The 21,287-nt window shown below is 37.2% G+C and overlaps 1 protein-coding gene across 2 annotated transcripts in view; it reads left to right on the top strand.

Moving 5' to 3' along the window:
- ARIH1 (ariadne RBR E3 ubiquitin protein ligase 1) overlaps positions 1-21,287 on the top strand; it is a 111,960-nt gene that overhangs the window by 41,884 nt on the left and 48,789 nt on the right. For both annotated transcript variants that reach the window (XM_054451543.2, XM_054451544.2), the window contains one exon: positions 1,256-1,323. In XM_054451543.2, coding sequence (XP_054307518.1) covers positions 1,256-1,323 — 68 coding nt within the window. The remainder of the gene's footprint in view (positions 1-1,255; positions 1,324-21,287) is intronic.

Genomic DNA, 21,287 nt, shown 5'->3' on the forward strand with positions numbered 1-21,287 from the left:
ATGGTCCGCTTGTGGTGAAGTAAAGTGGTTTTAGTCCACAGAGATCTTTTTTGGAAGGTTATTTGATGTAGTAAAATTATATATGAGATAAAAATAAGCAGACAGATGTTTGAGTTCCACTTCTGCTATTGTAACTAGCTCTTGTATCTTTGAATGAGTCAGGCCTTGCTGATTTCTTAGGCCCCATTGCATTTTGAGTTAAAATTTTGTGCACAAATAGTAAGCTCACTAGTTTTTTGGGAAATGGAGATATTTGTGACAGCATTGAATGATAAGGCAGTAAACTTTGGTTTTATTTCATAGTGGTAACTTTTCTTTCTTGAAATAGCAGCCTAAAAGTATGCCCTGTAAACTACTATGTGGTACAGTATTTTTTCATTTTGGCTAAATATCTCTGAAGTATCCTTCTAACTTAAAAGTGATTTGAACTCATTTGAACTATTCAGTGTACAAGGTATTAAATGATTTTTTTAAAAGACTGGGTCTAACTGTGTTGTCCAGGCTGGACTCGAACTCCGGGGCCTGAGATCCTCCTGCCTCAGCCTCCCGAGTGGTTAGGACTATACGCACATGCGATTGTGCCTGAGTGTTGGAAATTTTCTTTTTTTAAAACAATTTTTTTTTTATTTGAGTAAGAGTCTTGCCCTGTTGCCCAGGCTGGAGTGCAGTGGTGTGATCTTGGCTCACTGCAACCTCCATCTCCCGGGTTCAGGTGATTCTCGTGCCTCAGCCTCCCAAGTAGCTGGGACTACAGGTGTGTACCACTACGCCCGGCTAATTTTTGTATTTTTATTAGGGACGGGTTTTGCCTTGTTGCCCAGGCTGGTCACGAACTCCTGAGCTCAAGCAGTCAGCCTGCCTTGGCCTCTCTAAGTGCTGGGATTACAGGTATGAGCACCCTGCCTGGCTGAAATTTTCTTGATTACATTTAGTGTGCTGATGTGGCAGTCTGTTGAAATTATTTTTTTTTGCAATTAAGACAGCACCTGATTTACTATAGTAACTTACTTTCTGTTTAATTTCTTTTTGGCTTATTTCGAATCCTAAAGAAACCTGACATAGTAGTGTGGCAGACTATGTTTAATTAGTCTTGATCTTATCATTAAAATATATTTCCTTAGAGGAATAAAGAAATAACTCTAGGGATGGAAATTTGGGTGGAGTATTATGAAAATTTAACTTCAACCTAGGAGTTCACTAAATGTCAATGAAGTGCTATTACCTTAAAATGACTTTTTTTCCCCTCCTTCTTTAGAATCCAGCAACTATCACAAGAATACTCCTTAGCCACTTCAATTGGGATAAAGAGAAGCTAATGGAAAGGTAAGGAACTATATTGTCAGCTTTGTACTTAGAAGTAACACAGAAAGCCTATTGAACCAAATTTAAGGGAATTGATTAATATACCAGCATGTGGACAAACCAGTGTGCAACTCATGACTGCTTTAATTTCTTGTATTCCCCTTTTGTAAATTTTGCAGTAAATTTAATGTTAGGGAATTCAGTCTTAATGTTTCTTTTTATTTGGGAGTATGTGTGTTTGGGGGTGGTGCTTCAGTATCTTCTACATATGTCCTCTTGGGTACGAAGAACTGAAAGCAGGTAGAGAAAAAAAGCACCTGACAACATTCTTGGAGTACGTGAATAAGATCCTCCTTTAATTACTTAAAAAGATTTCTTGCTCAGCCGGGCGTGGTGGCTCACACCTGTAATCCCAGCACTTTGGGAGGCTGAGGCAAGCGGAACATGAGGTCAGGAGATTGAGACCACCCTGGCCAACATGCTGAAGCCCCGTCTCTACTAAAAATACAAAAATTAGCTGGGTGTGGTGGCGTGCGCCTGTAGTTCCAGCTACTCAGGAGGCTGAGGCAGGAGAATCACTTGAACCTGGGAGGCGGAGGTTGCAGTGAGCAGAGATGGCGCTACTGCACTCCAGCCTGGCAACAGAGCGAGACTCCATCTCAAAAAAAAAAAAAAAATTCTTGCTCATAAACTTTTAACCTGTTATTAGTAGCATTTATTCAGTAGAAACAAAATTGAGAAGTTGCTTAGGCTTTTCTGGCCACCAGACCAGGTGCTTGGACTGGTTCTCTGGTTTCAGGGCAGGATTCTATTCCATTGGGTTTTAAAAAATATTTTCTTTCTGAAAATCTGTATAGTTTTAAAAGAGAAGAAATTAGTGGGACTGGAGAATGACAATATTAGTGTCATTCTTAATCTTGTTCTGCTCTTTAGATTGGAAATTTGTTTGAATGGAAATTTGGGAAACTTGTTGATGGTGGTAGGTTGACAACTTATATTTATTTCATTATCAATTCTAAGTTTAATAAAAAATTAAACCTAGTTGTTGGGAACTGAGAACCCATATATTATAGAAATAAATGGAAAGTATTTCCCATTTGATTTTAAAATTCAGAGAGTACTTTATAAAACATAAATAATACCGAGAATATCACCCCATTTCATACACCTTGCATCTATTAAATTACATTGTAAATAATATCTATTGTTACTATTAAATTACAATTTAATAGTAATTAAATTAAATTACAATTTAATAGTAATTAAATTAAATTACAATTTAATAGTAACAATAATAACTATCAAGCATTTTATTTTATCCTCCTGATAGCTTTATGAGGCTAGAAACTGTTATCCCCATTTAATGTGGAAACTAAGGTTTGAAGCTTAAATTTTTTATCTAAGTTTTGTACACAGGTGTTAACACTCAAACACAGGTTTGTTGGACTTCAAAACTTGTGTCTTAAACACATGCTGTAGGCCAGGCGTGGTGGCTCATGTCTGTAATCCCAGCACTTTGGGAGGCCGAGGTGGGCAGATCACAAGTTCAAGAGATCGAGGCCATCCTGGCCAACATGATGAAACCCTGTCTCTACTAAAAATACAAAAATTAGCTGGGTGTGGTGGTGCGCACCTGTAGTCCCAGCTGCTTGGGAAGCTGAGGCAGGAGAATTGCTTGAACCTGGGAGGCAGAGGTTGCAGTGAGCCGAAATCGCGCCATTGCATTCCAGCCTGGCAACAGAGTGAGACTCCATCTCAAAACAAACACATACTATATAAAGCTTTCCCATGGTTCATGAAGGATAACAGGTTCAACTAGTTTGATTTTTCTTTTTATGCATACTGACCATGTTTTTTTTGTTTGTTTTGTTTTTTTTTTTTGAGATGGAGTTTTGCTCTTGTTGCCTAGGCTGGAGTGCAATGGCGTGACCTCGGCTTACCGCAAACTCCACCTCCTGGTTTCAAGCGAGTCTCCTGTCTCAGCCTCCCAAGTAACTGGGATTACAGGCGCCCTCCACCACGCCTGGCGAATTTTTGTATTTTTATTAGAAACGGGGTTTCTCAGTGTTGGTCAGGCTGGTCTCGAACTCCCAACCTCAGGTGATCTGCCCGCCTCAGCCTCCCAAAGTGCTGGGATTACAGTTGTGAGCCACTGTGCCCAGCCCTGACCATATTTTTTTGACATCAGTGGTGTCTCTTAATTTTGGTAACATTTACTTTCAGGTTTTTTTATTTGATGACACCTCTACTAGGAGAAAGAGTTTTTATCGTTTACTTGTGAAACTCTAATGAATTAACACTGATTTACTCAGAGTTTCTCTCATATTAATGTATTTCTCCAAGACATTCTGAATTTTGTCCTATAACACTGCTGAAAATATTTTTCCATTAAATATTGTACTTAATATTTATGTACTATTGGATTTAATGTTGTACTAAATTTTGTACTTCATATGGGAACTGTAGCTTCTGCTCAGTTTTTCTGGGAACCTTAAACTGCTCTAAAAAAATAGGTGGTTAAGTGTGAATTTAAATTAAAAGGAGGTTTCTGGGAAACTTCTGAGTATGTGAATGTTTCAGTTTCTCCTTGTAGTTTCTGTAGATAAGCTATTGGGTACCTAAAAGATTTATAATTAAGTCTTTAAATAGTGTCTTTAAAATCAATATGCAATATCTTTTTGTCTCATTTAATGATTTTCACATTATATTTTATGTTGTCTGCTATTAGCACTGCCACACTTCTTTTTTTTTAAAGCATTTGACTAATGTATCTTTTCCATTTTTTAAATATTCAGCCTTTCTGGGTTTTAGGAGTATCTTTTGTAAATACCATGTAGGTGCTGTTTAAAAAAATCTGAATGAAAAAACTATTATCTTTTAATATCTGAGATTAACATATTCATGTTTTATAATTAATGTTTAGATTAAATTACTGTCATTTTAAGTTGTGCTTTATATTTGTTATGTTTTCTGTTCGCTTATTCTGTTGGCCTCATCAGATTTTCCTTTTTCTCGAATAATTTCAAATTTATATATGTATTCTATTTCAGTTTTTCTAGTCACTTTTACAATTTGTACATGCCTACTTAAAACTATATAAAAGTTTCTAACAATATTTACTTGAAGTTTTAATCCGTCCTCTGTACAAGACAAAAACTGTAGCATAAATTTTTTTCTTTGTCCTTTCGTTTTCCCTATCAGCTTGATAAGTTGATGTTTGAATTTTTTTTTTTTTTTCTTTTCTTTTTGAGAAAGGGTCTCACTCTGTCACCCAGGCTGGAGTGCAGTGGTGAGATCGTGGCTCACTAAAGCCTTGACCTCCTGGGCTCAAGCAATCCTTCCATTTCAGCATCCCCAGTAGCTGGGACCACAGGCACGCACCACCATACCTAGTTAGTTTTTGTATTTTTTTGTAGAGATGGGGTTTCACCATGTTGCCCAGGCTGGTCTCAAACTCCTGGACCCAAGCAATCCTTTCACCTTGAACTCCCAAAATGCTGGAATTACAGACATGAGCCACTGTGCCCAGTCGATATTTGAATTTTTTATTTGATTGTAAGCGTTTTTACTGTGTATGTATTTAATACCCACCCCCACCCTGCCCCGCCTTTTCTGGCTAATTTGCTTTTTGCATACCACTATTTTTTTTCTAAATACACTGTTTTTCCTCTAGAATATATCCTGTAATATAAATTGTTTCATATGTGACAAACTTTAAGTCCTATAATAGAAACTCTTAATATACTGAAACTTACTGTAATATTTCTGGATGTGAGTTTTGAAAACATAAACAGTTGGGCCCTTTAAGTCTGACAATTCATATTTTTGGTTTTGGAAGTTCTTAGCTGTTATTTGTTGAGCATACCTTTTCTCCATTCTCTTGATGCTTTCTGGAATTCCTGGATCCATGTTGAAACTTGTGGATCTCTTTCCGTGTCGTCTTTTTTTTTTTTTTAAGATGGAGTCTTGTCTCTGCCAGCCAGGCTGGAGTGAGTGCAAGTGGTGCCATCTCGGCTCACTGCAACCTCCGCCTTGTGAGTTCAAGGGATCCTCCTGCCTTAGCCTCCTGAGTAGCTGGGGTTACAGGCACCCACCACTATGCCTGGCTAATTTTTGTATTTTTAGTAGAGAGGGGATTTCACCATGTTGGCCAGGCTGGTCTCAAACTCCTGACCTCAGGTGATCTGCCCCTCTCCACCTCCCAAAGTGCTGGGGTTACAGGCATGAGTCATTGCATCCAGCATGTCTTCTAACTTTCTAAAAAATACTTCTTCTGTATTCATCTCACCACCCCCAACACTTGGGCAAGTGCCAGTGACTGTACTCATCTTTGTTTTTGACTTTGTTCTGTGAAAATTCCTCAGTTTATCTTGCTTTTCTTCCTGCATCCATTCTACTTTATAGTCGTATTGAATTGTTTATTCAACAGTATCCATCTTATTCCTTTTAATAACTTTGTTCTTGTTTTGTGGGTACAATTTTTGCTTTATCTCTCTTGGTTTATTCTTACATTAAAATAATTAGAATTAAATAATGACAATACAAATATGAGATGTGGCTGAAAAAGTACAGGGAAATTTACAGTCTTAAGGGTTTTTATTAGAAAAAGAAAATGAGGTAAAAAACTGGGCTGTGCACCATGGCTCACACCTGTAATCCCAGCACATTGTGAGGCCAGGGAAGGCAGCTAACATGAGGCCAGGGAAGGCAGCTCACATGAGGCCAGGAGTTTGAGACCAGCCTGGCCTACATGGTGAAGCCCCATCTTTACTAAAAACACAAAAGTTAGCCAGGCATGGTGATGGACACTTGTTATTCCAGCTATGTAGGACGTGGAAGCTGAGGCATGAAAATGGCTTGAACCCGGGAGGCGGAGGTTGTGGTGAGCTGAGATTGTGCCATTGCACTACAGCCTGGGCAACAGAGTGAGACTCTGTCTCAAAAAAAAGAAAAATAAAAACAAGAGAATGAGGTAAAAAAAAAAAAAAAAAAAAAAAAAAGGAAAAAAAGGACCAAGCCTTTGAAACAGGAAATTAGAAAAATAAAATAAACCCAAAGAAAGCAGAAAAGGTATTTAAGATAAAATTAGATATTAATGAACTAGAGAGCAACAACAACAAAAAAGATAAAGATCTTTGACATGAATTTTCTGGAAGATAAGTGACAGACTGGGAGAAGATATTTGCAAAAGACACATGTAACAAAGGACTGTTGTCCGAAATATACAAAGAACTCTTAAAACTCAACAGTAAGAAAACAATCTGATTAAAAAATGGGCCAAAGAGCTTAACAGACACCTCACCAAAGAAGTTATACAGATGGCGAATAAATGAAAAGATGCTCCATGTCCTATGCCATCAGGGAAATGCAAATTGAAACAACATTGAGATACCAGTACATACCTATTAGAATGGCCAAAATCAAAATACTGACTACCAAATGTGGACTAGGATGTGGAGTGGTAGGAACTCTCATTCATTTCTCGTGGGAATGCAAAATGGTACAGCCACAAAATGGAAGACAGCGTGGCAGATTCTTAAAAAACAAAATGTACTCTTACTATGTAACTCAGCAATCAACACTTCTTTATAATTACCCAAATGAGTTGAAAACTGTGTCCACACAAAAACCTGCACATGGATGTTCATAGCAGCTTTATTCATAATTGCCAAAACTTGGAAGCAACCAAGATATCTTTCAGTAGATGAAAGGATGAGTAAACTGTGGTACATCCAGTAGTGGGATATTATTCCGTGCTAAAGAAATGAGCTATCAAACCATGAAAAACCATGGAGGGACTTCAAGTGCATATTATTAAATGAAATAAGCCAATCTGCAATGGCTGTATACTGTACGATTCCACCTATGTGACACTCTGGAAAAGGCAAAACTATGAAGAAAATGAAAAGATAAGTGGTTGCTAGGGATTAGTGAAGAGGGAGGGACGAATAATCAACAGCACAGTTTTTTTTTTTTTTTTTGGGTGGATGGGGGCCTAAACTATTTTGTATGATACTATAATGGTGGATACATATCATTATGCATTTGTCCTGACCCATAGAATGTATAACATCAAATAAGAACCCTTATGTAAACCACAGACTTTAGGTAACAATGATGTGTCAATGTAGGTTCATTGAATGTACCACTTTGTGTGGGATGTTGATAGGGAGGCTATGTGTGTGTGTTAGGGCAGGGTTATATGGGAGCTGTAGCTTCTGCATACGTTTGCTGTGAACCTTAAACTGCTCTAAAAAAAATAAGTTTTTTTTTTCTTTTAAAGGGGGAAATAAACCGTTGGCAAATGTGTTGGGGGAGGGGGAGAAGACACAACATTGAGAATAAGGCATAATTAGAGGTAGGAAAAATACCGTGTATGCTACTTTTACACAATTTTTTTTTTTTTTTTTTGAGACGGAGTCTCGCTGTTTCGCCCAGGCTGGAGTGCAGTGGCGCGATCTCGGCTCACTGCAAGCTCCGCCTCCCGGGTTCATGCCATTCTCCTGCCTCAGCCTCCTGAGTAGCTGGGACTACAGGCGCCTGCCACCACGTCCGGCGAATTTTTTGTATTTTTAGTAGAGACAGGGTTTCACCATGTTAGCTAAGATGGTCTCGATCTCCTGACCTCGTGATCTGCCCACCTCGGCCTCCCAAAGTGCTGGGATTACGGGTGTGAGCTACTGTGCCCGGCCTTTTTTTTTTTTTTTTTTTTTTTTGAGATGGAGTCTTGCTCTGTCGCCCAGGCTGGAGTACAATGGTGCAATCTCCACTCACTGCAACCTCTGCCTCCCGGTTCAAGCGATTCTCTCACCTCAGCCTCCTGAGTAGCTTAGATTACAGGCATGCGCCACCATGGCTAGCTAATTTTTGTATTTTTTGGTAGAGACGGGGTTTTGCCATTTTGGCCAGGCTGGTCTGGAACTCTGACCTCAAGTGATCTGCCCACCTTGGCCTTCCAAAGTGCTGTGTGAGCCACTGCGTCGGCCCAAGCTGGCCCACTTTTACATACATTTGAAAGCTTAGAAATGGAAATTACCTAAATTGTCCCTCAAGAAGAAGTAGAAAAATAGAGTAAACCCATAACCAGAAAAATATGGTGAATATAATAAAAGATTCCACTCCTTCCCCAAAAAGTACTGGATGATTTTATGGGTAAGTTCTCTTTAATAAATGTTCAAGGAACTGCCAGTTCCTGTAGAAAATTATCTCCAAACATTGAAAATAGTAGGACATCATTAATTCATGTTAGCCAGATCAGAATAACCCAGTTCCAAAATTTGACAAAGACAGTATGAGAAAATGATACCTATAAACATAGCTGTTGAATTTATAAATAAAATAATGATTGAATCAATGACTCTTAGTAGGATTTCTTTTTTTTTCCTTTTGAGACAAGGTCTCACTCTGTCACCCAGGCTGGAGTGCAGTGGTGCGATCTTGGCTCACTGCAACCTCTGCCTCCCAGGTTCAAATAATTCTCCCGCCTTAGCCTCTCCCAAGTATCTGGAACTACAGGTGTGTGCCACCATATCTGGCTAGTTTTTTTCTTTATTTTTAGTAGAGATGGGGTTTCACCATGTTGGCCAGGCTGGTCTCGAACTCCTGAACTCAAATGATCTGCCCGCCTCAGCCTCCCAAAGTGCTGGGATTATAGGCATGAGGCACTATGCCTGGCCAATTTAGTAGGATTTCTCCTAAGAATGCAAGAATAGATCATCATCGGGGGAAAATTTTTTCGTTTATAACATTTACAACATTAACAGATTTATGAAGATAAAGGATAACCATATAAATGTCAGTTATGCATTTTAATAAAATTGTGCATTGACTCATGATTTAGTGAAAACTAGATTCTTAGCAAACTGAGAAAGTGATTTCTCAGACTGATTAAAGGTATCAACTAAAATCTACAATAAAATTATACTTGATGTTGAAGCATCAGAAACATGCCCATTGTAATCAAACAAGGATTATGGCTGTCACCACCATTTGAATGTATTGGAAGTTCTGATAAATAACGTAATACATGGAAAATTAAATAAGTGACATGAAGACTAGAAAGGAAGATAAATTATATGTAAAGCATATAATCTAGGAAACGCAGAAGAATTGACTGATAAACTATTAAAGTGATTGCCCATTAAAATCACCTGAGAAGTGAAAAAAACCCACAGTGCCCAGTCCCTTTCCATTACTTCTTCCTTCAGTTCCCTTGGAAAATGAAAAGAAACATGGAATGTAAGTAGTTGTAGCTTCAGTGACCCCTGTGTTCCTCCACATTCTTTTTTTTTTCCTCAATTTTTTTGTAGAAGCAGGGTCTCACTATGTTGTCCAAGCTGGTCTCAAACACCTAGACACAAGCGATCCTCTCACCTCAGCCCCACAAAGTGCTGGGATTGCAAGCGTGAGCCACCATGTTCAATCTCCATATTTTTTGCATATAAAAATTGAGGTTACCCATATGGTAATCCTGTAGGTATTTAGTATCCTAGGAATTGTAAGAAAAGGTAGGCAATATACCTACCTTTAGTCTACATATAGCCCATAAGGTTTGTAACATCGTATTTTTTAAAAATCATGCTTCCTAATGGGTAACACTGAATGTATTAAAGTATCATTTCTCCTTATTTCGATATATTTAAAGATAAATCTTATCCTAGTTAAAATTGTGAAATATTTTAAAATTTTCTTCTCCTTTGTCATTTCCATATACCAGGCATATTAGTATTTCTTTTTATTTTATTCATTAGCCATGGCCCCTACCCTGGAGGGAGGTGCTCATGGTCCCCTGAGGGCAATAGAAGTATAAATAGATCCTTGCCAGTTATTCTTCTTGTTTGCCCCATGCCTCTTAGTCTGTAGTTGAAACAAATTTATGCTGACCCTAAAAATGAATGTGATTTTTTCTTTTTAAAAATAAATTTTGAGGCAGGTACAGTGGTTCAACCCTGCAATTCTAGTGATGCAGGAGGCTTAGGTTGGAGGGTCACTTGAAGCCAGGAGTTCCAGACCAGCCTGGGCAACACAGTGAGACTCCGCCTTTAAAAAGAAGTAGGAAACTTAGCTGGGCATGGTAGTGTGTGCCTGCAGTGCTGCCTACCAGAGAGGCTGAGGTGGGAGTCTCACTTCAGTGCAGAGACTGCAGTGAACCCTGATCTTGCACTCCAACCTGGGCGACAGAGGAAGACCCTGACTCTTAAAAAATTAAATAAGATAAATTTTGGGCAAAGGTCGGAGCTGGTGGACAAAGGACACCTTTAACTTTATGGTCTTTCTTTTATCCATTATAGCAGTTTTCCAGACCACTGCCATTTTCTTTCTTTTACTGTCTAATGCTCTTTTTTTTTTTTTTAAATCTCTGCAGATTAATTTCTCTTCTGTTTTATAAACTAAATAGAATTTTCTATAATTACTAATTTCTTTCCATGCCTCTCCAGATGAAGCAAAGCAAAGCAGAAAATCAGAAATACAACAACAACTGTTATCTGTCAAGTCTTCCATTTGGTTTTGATACTATCATGATTTTTGTGGGATATTGCCACCATTATTTCATCTGTCATATCTTGAACCTTTTCCTCCTTTCCTGGTACATCAGTCAGGATTTTTCATTATAAACAAACTTTAAGAAGTTAAAAGTGAAATAGACATTAAAGATTGAGAATCTTAGGTGTGAAGGTTGTGCTGTCAGGAAAATGCCAAAATCACAATGTCAAACTATTTTAATGGAGGCACTGTTGCTGCTGCCATTGGGCACAAGTATCACTGCTGATAACATCAATATTGGGAATATGACACCACAATTAATACCTCTGCAACCTCTGAAAGCTGGGTATCTCCTTACTCCTTTGACAGATTACCTCATTGAACCTTCTTTGAGTACTGAGTTTTTGATAAACTGTTTGTCTCCCTGCTCCTGCCTGGGAGGAATTCTCTCACCTGGAGGGATGGGAAAGTGAATTGTGTCCTCTGTTTACCTTGCTAGCTTCTTTTTGTCTCCGTATCCTTATGTCTGTTCTCATATTACACTTTAGTAGTACAAAACTTTTGTGATAGTCACCAAATTCATTTTTCTGCTCCCTCAGCTTTGCAATTGTGTTTTGACCCAGGGCTTCTGTTTACTGTGCAGCTCTAGGGAGCATCTTTGGAATTGTACTGTCATTGACCCAGGCCTGACTTGCCTTTCTTTTTTCCTGATTTTCCTTCAAAACTCAGGTTAACCTTTTCTTCTGAGACAGCTTTTCTTATTTCTCAAGATCTACCTGCTTTGCACCGTGTTGTTTATTTGATTTAGTATTTTACCACTTCTATTTGAGGTTCTTTGTGCAGAAACTATCCTACTTATCTTGTATTCCTACACATAATGCAGTTCCTAATATATAGCCATTGTTTACTAAGTATTTTAATTAAATCCAGCCATTTATAGGTTTTCTTTTCTGTAATAGAATTTTATTGAAATTATGACATGAATGTAAATCAGATTTCATTTTGGGAGCTTTTAGAAACACAGCATCAACAATGGAGCTACTTTTAAGTTGATAACAAGTAAAAAAAAAACTGTCTTTCCTGCAGCTCAGATTTCTTGTAGGTCTATTATAATAACATTTAAAAACTCACTTCAGTTGATAGTATGGTAGTATATAGGGTAAATGCTAATGAATTAATTGGTGTGTTTGAGGTGGGATGAAATATAGGTGGTTGAAAACTTAACCACCTATAAAACTTAAGGTTAAGTTTTCAACCCACCTATAAAACTTAATTATACTTGGACAGGTATAATTAAAGAATCCTAAAGAAGGATTTCTGTCTTACCTGGACTCTGTTACAAATAGCTTTTCACTTTTCATTCTGAAGCATTAATACCCATTTAATGGATAGGTACTAGTGTTAATACTTGGATGTGATTATGATAACATGGAACTTTTTGTAGCCACATTATTAATAATATATAATTTCATAATTAGCCTCAGGGATGGTGAAAGTAAATTTGGTTTTTCAGAAACCTTGCCTTTTTGATGACATTTATCACTATTCTACAATATAGTGAAATTTTTCCTGTTTAAACAATCCAGGGCCGGGCACAGTGGCTCATGCCTGTGATCCCAGAACTTTAGCTGACTGTGGCAGGAAGATCGCTTGAGCATAGGAGTTTGAGACTAGCCTGGACAACATAGGGAGACCCCCATCTCTACAAAAAAATAAAAAATTAGCTGGGTGTGGTGGTGCACACCTATAGTCCCAGCTACTCAGAAGGCTGAGGCAGGAGGATTGCTGGAGTCCAGGAGGGTGGAGATGTGATCTGTGATCATGTCACTGTACTCCAGCCTGAGTGACCAAGTGAGACCCTGTCTCAGACAAAAAACAAAAAACAATTCACATATTATTGAGGAGAGTAGTGAAGGGCAAGAGGCAAATGTATGGCTGGGTGTGGTGGCTCATACCTGTAATCCCAGCACTTTGGGAGGCCGAGGTGGGCGGATCATGAGGTCAGGAGATCGAGACCATCCTGGCTAACACGGTGAAACCCCATCTCTACTAAAGATACAAAAAATTAGCTGGGCGTGGTGATGGGCGCCTGTAGTCCCAGCTACTCAGGAGGCTGAGGCGGGAGAATGGCGTGAACCCGGGAGGCGGAGCTTGCAGTGAGCCGAGATCCACCACTGCACTCCAGCCTGGGCAACAGAGCGAGACTCCATCTCAAAAAAAAAAAAAAAAAGCAAATGTACCATCTCATTATAGTACAGTGATTAAGAACACAGAATTCTTGCTCCCCCTATCTCACTATCTCACCTAGACTGGAGTGCAGTGGCGTGATCACAGCTGACTGCATCCTTGAACTCCAGGGCTCAAACTGATCCTCTCGCCTCAGCCTCCCTAGTGGGTAGGACTGTGCACCACAACACCTAGCAAATTTTTTGTAGAGATGGGACCTTACTTTGTTGACCACACTGGTCTGGAACTCCTGGACTCAAGCAGTCCTCCTCTCTTGGCCTGAGCCACTGCACCCTGCCAGGAATTTTTTAAATATCGTGTTTAAGACATTGAGCAGGAGCTTGGTGAGGAGGAGTTACACACAACAGTGTATCATACAGTAGACCCCCATGGTACATGGAGATAAGTTTTTATGGCTCCATGGTACTTAGAGATAAATTTTTATTTTTGACTTAGGTGGGAAAGGATTTAGTAATGAGGTGTGGCATTTGATTGGACAAGGAAGGGCAGAAGTGATATGGGAACCTGGGTATTTAAGGCTCAGAAAACAAAACCAAGTGGGCACAAAGTTTAAGGAATATATGTTGAACAGTTATGAGATTGAATGTCTGGAGTATGTGAAGAATAGAGGGGAAATGGTTGGAAATGTTTAATGCACGTTATAAGGGCCTTGAATTTTAAGTAAGTGAATTTGGAATTTTTCTCTGTTTATTGGGAAGCCGTTGAACGTTGTTTTATGGAGAAATAATGATGGAAAAGCATTATTTCAGAAAAAAAATCTAGTAATAAATGAGCTATTTTAACTATCCAGGTAAAAGGAAAATATTGTCCTGACTTACAATAATGACAGCTAAATTGATAGCAGAGGGTAGATGGAAGAGAAGTAAAATTAGTTTTAACTGAGACAAAATGTAGGAGACTCTGGGAAACTTCGGGTAATTTTGACCATTCCTTTCACTAAATACACTAGAAGAGGTTAGGTGAAATATTGAAACATGTTTGAAAAGTAAGATTATCAAATAATTAGTAAGATAGGAAATAGAGGTTCAAGGTTGAGAGTTTGGGAATCAAGAGAAATTTAGAGAAACAAACTTCCAGTCCTTGTTGCCCTAGCAGTATATGCTGATCCAGAAGAGGTAGCTAAGAGACTTAGCTGTGAGTTTTGTTTGCCCTTTGGATAGTAGAGGGGGAAGTTGGAATATTAGGTCTACTAAGAGCGAAAATTGAATACGCTAGCTCCTTAAAGACCGAAGATGATCTTCATGTCTTTTGGGTAGTCCAGAAAACCTTAAACCTTGAACTTGGGTTAAGATAGCCCCCGTATATAACAGAAACAAACGTAAATCTTCTCTAGGGAAATAACATTATTTAAGACCTTAAACTATTTTCTCAAATTATTTTTCTAATTAAAACATAACAACCTGGAACTTAAGATACTGGAATTGTCAGACCTAGACCAAAATGAGTATGCTATCACCAGGGAGCTGTCATTCAGATTTGGAAAAAAATCAGAATTTTTATAACTAAACAAAATAAGCAAAATTAACTTGGTGAGATAGTTTAACAGCAGACTGGACAAAGCTGAAGAGAGTTTAGTGTATTTGAAAATCAAACAATGATCCAGAATTAAGTATATCCATTAAAAGATGGAAAATACAGAAGAGGTTAAGAAATACAGAGGATATAATGAGAAGGTCTCATTGAGTTTTTTAGAAAGAGAGGAGAGAATGTGGCAGAAGCAATATTTTAAGATAAAATGACTGAGAATTTTCCAGATTGGTAAAAGACCCAAATGTCATAGATTCAAGAAACATAACAGTTACCATGTGTGATAGCTACTTGTTTCATTGATCCTAAGATACACGATTTTTCACATTTTAACATCTGAAATCTGGATGCATCTTTCAATTAATAGCACCTTACAGTCCAACAAGATTGAAATTTTGACTCGTGAAAAATTTTCTATGTCAACTTCTGTTAAGATCATGAAATTTCAGCACGAAAGCATTTTAGATTTTATGAAATATGGTAAAAAGAAATCCACATTTATTTTTATTTATTTATTTATTTATTTTTTGAAACACAGTTTCATTCTGTTGTCCAGGCTGGAGTGCAGTGGCACAGTCTCAGCTCAGTGCAGCTTGTACCTCCCGGGCTCAAGGGATTCTAGGGCCTCAGCCTTCTGAGTACCTGGGATTACAGGCACAAGCCACTAGGCCTGGTTAACTTTAGTATTTTTAGTAGAGATGGGGTTTCGCCATGTTGGCCAGGCTGGTCTCGAACTCCTGACCTCAGGTGATCTGCCTGACTCAGCCTCCCAAAGTGCTGGGATTATAGGCGTGAGCCACTGGGCCTGACCAGAAATCCACATTTAAAAACATCTTAGTAAAACTACAAAATCAGCAAAAATAAAAAATCTAAAGCAATGAGATAGAAGAAAGGCTGCTTTCAAAAGAGTGAAAGTATAGGTATTATAATATTCTAGAGCATAGCTCAGCAGCAACAGTGAAAGTGATAGTAAGATGATACCTCAATCTTTTGAAAGAAAATAAACCTTACCTAGAATACTATATCATGGAAAATACATTCATAAACAGTATGTTTTAATTAATATAAATGGTTTTATGTTGTACCTAGCTTTTGTATCTTTTTAAAGCCAACTAACATTTTGTTCTGCCAGTGTTTATTGAAGTTTCAGATACTTATAATTGTTATTTAAGCAACTATTTGTCTGTTAAAGGGAAGAATCTTGCAGAATGTTGTACTTTGGAATTATAACCTTAAATGCATAATGAGCTAAGCATTCATCTTAAAAGTCTCAAGTAATAAGCTAGAGGTCTCAAGTTAGGAAAAGAACGACAAAATAAATATAGGGAAAATACAAGGAAAGAAATAAAGAACAGAATATAATAAAATAGAAAACATGCAGTAGAAGGGATCAAGAAGCCGTAAGATTTTTTTTTTTTTTTAAGACTGATAACGTTGACACTTTAATGAGGTTAGGAAAAAGAGCCTAAATAACCAGTATCAGGAATGAAAAAAGAGTATCACTAGAATCTTGTGGATGGTTTAAAAAAAAAAACTCTTAAAATTATGGACAACTGTTCAAACTTGATAGACGAAATGGGTAGATTCCTAGAAATAGGCAATTTCCCAAAACTGACATAAGAAATAGTAAACCTGTATCCTTATTAACTATAAAGAAATGAAATCCGTAATGTAAAATGTTTTTATAAAGAAAAGTTGAAGTTCAAATGGTTATACTGGAAAGTTCTACCATAACATTTAATATGACAGTAACTTCAACTTTATATTATTTTAAAGAACAGAAAAATAGGATCTTCTGCCTTCATAAGGATATCATAACCTTTATACCAAAACCCAAGGAAGGATTATACACCAGTTTGTCTCATGTACATAGATACAAAAAAACCATACATACACACACACAGGCACACAAAAACTGGAACAACAGAAACACCTCAGAATATTAGTAAATTGAATTCAGCAATACATATATAAAAAGGAGGGTAACCCAGCATGGGCACCTGAGGTGAATCCTGGGAATGCTAGGTTGGTTTAACCTGAAACAATTCAGCATGATTGGTCACTTGAACAAATTGAGGAGAAAAACATTTCAGACATGCCAAGGAGCATTTGCTTCGTGATTTTAAAAAGAAGCTATTAGCAATCTAGAACTTTGTTAACCTCATAAATCTTACAGAAACATTTGTAGGAGATATCATAGTTTATACACTGAAATGTTAAAAAAGATTTCCCTTTTAGATGGGAGTTCAAGATGTGGATATCGTATCTCCAGTTCAATTCAGCATTATACTAGAAATGATTCTAGCCAGTAGAACATCAAAAAATGAAAACAAAATATAATGTTGTAAGAGAAATGCCTGTGTTGTTGGGGTTTTTCTTTTTTTTTTTTTTGAGATGGAATCTTGCTCTGTCTCCCAGGCTGGGGTGCAGTGGTGAGATCACGGCTCACTGCAACCCCCTACCTCCCAGGTTCAAGCAATTCTCCTCTCTCAGCCTCCCGAGTAGCTGGGACTACAGGAGCGTGCCCCAAAGCATGGCTGATTTTTGTATTTTTAGTAGAGATGGGGTTTCACCATGTTGGCCAGGCTGGTCTTGAACTCCTGAGCTCAAGGAATCCGCCTGTCTTCAGAAGTGTTGGGATTATAGGCATGAGCCACTGGGCCCGGCCCCTGGCTGTTAATATTCACTGACAATGTGATTGTGTATTCACAAACAATGTGATTGTATATGTGGAAAAATCAGGATCTAGAGATAAATTGTTAGAATAAATGTCTTTAGAAAGAAATATGAAAAATTTATTTTTTCTTTGACCCAATAATTCCGCTCTCAGGTATATATCCAATAGAAAGAAATATGTGCACGTCTACATTGAAAGTCATATATAAAACTGGTGGTGGCTTATGCCTGTGGACTCAGCAACATGGGAGAATCGCTTGAGGCCAGGAGTTACAGATCAGCTTGGGCAACATAGTGAGACCCCGTATTTACAAAAAATTAAACAATTAGCTATGCATGGTGGCATCTGCTTGTAGTCCCAGCTACTCAGGAGGCTGAGGTGGGAGGATTGCTGGAGCCTAGGAGGTCAAGGCTGCTGTGAGCCATTTTTATGCCACTGCACTACAACCTGGGCGACAGAGTGAGACCCTGTCTCAAAAAAAGAAAAAGTCATATATAAGCATGTTCATAGCAGTATTTATTCGTACTTCAACCTATAAACAACCCAGATGTTTATCACTATTACCCTAGATAGATAATTATGGTATATTGACCTAGTAACTATTCAGCAGTGCAAAATAAATGAGCAAAAGCTACAAGCCACAGCATAGATAAATCTTAAAAACATAGTGAAAAGGACCTGAAGTAATACCTATCTACTATATGGTTCTACTTACATAAAATATAAAAACAGTTGAAACTAAGTTTATATTGTTTAAGGATGTGTGTTTAGGTGGTATAACTATTAAAAAAACAGGGCGGTGATTAAAACAGTTGAAACTAAGTTTACATTGTTTAAGGATGCATATTTAGGTGGTGTAATTATTAAAAAAAAAACAGGGTAGTGATTATACGTTTGGGGGGCTTGTAGAGTACTAGCAGTTTTCTATTTCTTGTCCTGGATGGTATTTATATACTGGTGTTTGTTTTATAACAGTTTGTAAGCTGCATGTTTATGTACTTCTTTAGAATTGTGTTATTGCAAAATAAAAATCATTTTAAAACACGTATACACAGACATAGGAAGAGGATCAATCTTAAAGGGAAGGTCCATCTTTTTTCCTGGACATGTAGGATTAATAGTTCCTTTGTACCTACAAGTAAACTTACATTTTGCCAAGACAGCTTTTCTCACTGCTCTCCTAGGCTCTAGTATATCAAATCTATCCTAAATTTAACTTAGGTTGTGTTAACTTATTTGAGCAACCTCTGCTACTCTTGTGGTTTCTGCCGCATCAAAGCTATACTCCCCAGATTTGGGGTTTGAAAACCTTGCGTACGTTCACTCCATTCTGTATGTCTTTGCTTATAACTGTATATTCCTTGGGATGCCCTCTGCTATTCAGGCCTCAATCTTAAGAGCTGTAGCTTTGTACAGAATTAGAGCATATCAAGAATACTTCATTCTGGGGTTGTGCTCATAGACATCATGTACAATTCTGTACATCACAAATCGATGCCTCCTATATCTTCTTCTTGTCTATATTCTTACCGCATTTACCAACTTGTTTCAACATCTTGAAGTTAGTTTCTGTACTTCTCTAGGATTCTTCTCCCATTCTTGCATGATAAGTAGCATGTCATACTACAAACAGGTATTCATCTCTTTCCTTCCAAACAATTGACATTACAACTAACTAGCATAATTCCTACCTTTAGTTGCTGAATAGGTGAGGGAACTATGTTAAACGGAACTTAATTATGTTACTACCTTGTGTTTTGATGGATAATTTATTTTAACATAGCTAAATTTTAAACATACTTGTTTGATTCATAGGCTTTCAACTTTTACAGCCTGAGGACTTCCATTAGATATATTGAAAAATGTTATCAAAACAATAAAAAGACATTTCTTTTTATATACTTGAAGAAATGATATTTCTCTTCAGTTGGAATCAGATCCACTGTTGCATGAATCACAAGTAGTAGTGTGTTTTATTTTCTAGATAAAAATGTATAACAGGAGCAAAAGACCATTAAGCAGAGGTTGTAGATTTCCTTTAATGCACATATTTGGAAAGGGGTGGACACAAAAAGCCACTGTCTTGGTTTTCTTTGAAGTAAAAATAGTTTTTTAAAAATAATGGTTCTTGTCGTTTTGGGGACTGTAGTCTCTTTTAAAAAAGTAATACAATCTTGAACCTTCTCCTGGGAGTGCGGAGGTGGGGTGGGGACAGAGAACATTTGTAAATAAGTTATAACGTTTGGATTCTTCACAGTTGTTGAAATGCCAGGGAGCTCCGATTACAAATTTATGTGTTTGATGATCTTGGTAAAACTGAAATAGTCATAAGCGAGAAGTTGTAGACAACCACCAGTAAAGATGACACATGTGTTTGTAAGTGTGGCTGGAACACCCTGTGAAAACCAGCATCTGTGTCTTCTAAAGCCTGTATTGTAGAGATGTTCTCCATTCTGTGTTAGAAAAAGAATAGTCATTAACTTCTTTTGTAAATGTCCTCCATATTTTTATTTTTATCTTTTAAATTTTATTTCTAATAGAGATAGGGTCTTGCTATATTGTTCAGGCTGGTTCCGAACTCCTGGGCTTGAGCGATCCTCCCAGCTTGTCCTCCCACAGTGCTGGGACACAGGCTCACTAGCTACTGCACATAGCCCTTTTTTTTCTTTTGAAATTTTATTTACCTGCATAGTTTTACATCTACCTTTAAAACTCATGAGAAGCAATAAAATTTTATTATTTAAAAAAGCTTTTTGATTAGCAAAATTTTTTATTGTAAAAGCTGAATGGGGGGGATGTAAGAGGTCAATTTACTGTTCACTTGGCTTTTGGGTATTTAGGTTTTTCTGTTGTAAATGGGTATTGGATCCCTTTGGAAGATGGCATAGTTTATTGTGATTCTGTTATGATTTTGCGAATTTGAGCCTAGAAAGAGTTATCTTAACATCTGTTTCACTGTGGTTAGTTCCTTAATCCACCTGCCTTCATCCTGGCTCAGAACTGAAAAGGATAAAGTATGCAGTAAGATTTTTGTGCTGCCACTTGGAAGTAGTATTAATTAGTAGCTGCTCTATCAAGCATTCTTTTGCTTAATTAGCAAGCAAACTCAGGAGATTTTATTACAATGCTGTTTTTTTAGGTTTTATTTTATTATAATGCCTTTTTTAAAAAAATTAGGCGAATAAGAAAAATCTTATGGCCTCAGAAAGTATTCTACTTTTTCCGAAAAATATATGAGCAGTATGTATATTTAGCTATAAAAACTACATAGAATACCCATTTTTTTTTAGAGATTAGCTTAAGAAACCTAAGTCTTTTAAAGCAAGCTGTTACAGATTTGTGTGAGTTCTCATTTGATTTTTTCTTGTTGTTGTTATTGTTTTTTGTAACATGAGGGCTAAAAGCTTTCCTTAGGATAAAAAGGTTTTCTATCCTTAACGTGTTTTGGTTCTTTGGAATTCTGAACTTACCTAGTAGAGGTATGTAGTTATGCCAGTCATCTTACATTCTTTTGAAAGAATAACTTTAAAAACCACAAAGGATGCAGTAGTATCTTTTAATTTGTTTGAAAACTTATATTCTGCCTCAGGAACCCTTTTTTAAATTTAATTTTTTATCAAAGTAACACGATCGTGATTTTTTAAAAGTCCAATAGTTTCCCAAGAGTTATAAATGAAAAATAGTGCTCCAAACCCTCAGTTCCGATCCCATTCCCCAGAAGATAAAGAAATATTTATTTTAGTATTTTTTATGACTTATTATTCCATATTGCTGTTTTAAGACAGTCATCTTCATACCTCGTTACTTTTGCTTTTTATAAATGTGACGGCAGTTCTTATTCATTCGTATGATTTAAATGAATTTAAGATATTCCTTTGCTCCTTTGACATTTTCCCTTAAATGTACATTTTCTAAAAGTAGAAAAAAATTACATCATTAACAGGTTAATGTGGCTGGGGGGAGTTGAAATGGCAGTTCTTGGAAGGGTTTTGGCACCATGGATTTTTGTTCTTTGTCAGAACTATAAGGTATAGAATAATTGTGACTTTTG

Source organism: Pongo pygmaeus, chromosome 16, assembly GCF_028885625.2.
Source record: "Pongo pygmaeus isolate AG05252 chromosome 16, NHGRI_mPonPyg2-v2.0_pri, whole genome shotgun sequence".
NCBI classification, from domain to species: Eukaryota; Metazoa; Chordata; class Mammalia; order Primates; family Hominidae; genus Pongo; species Pongo pygmaeus.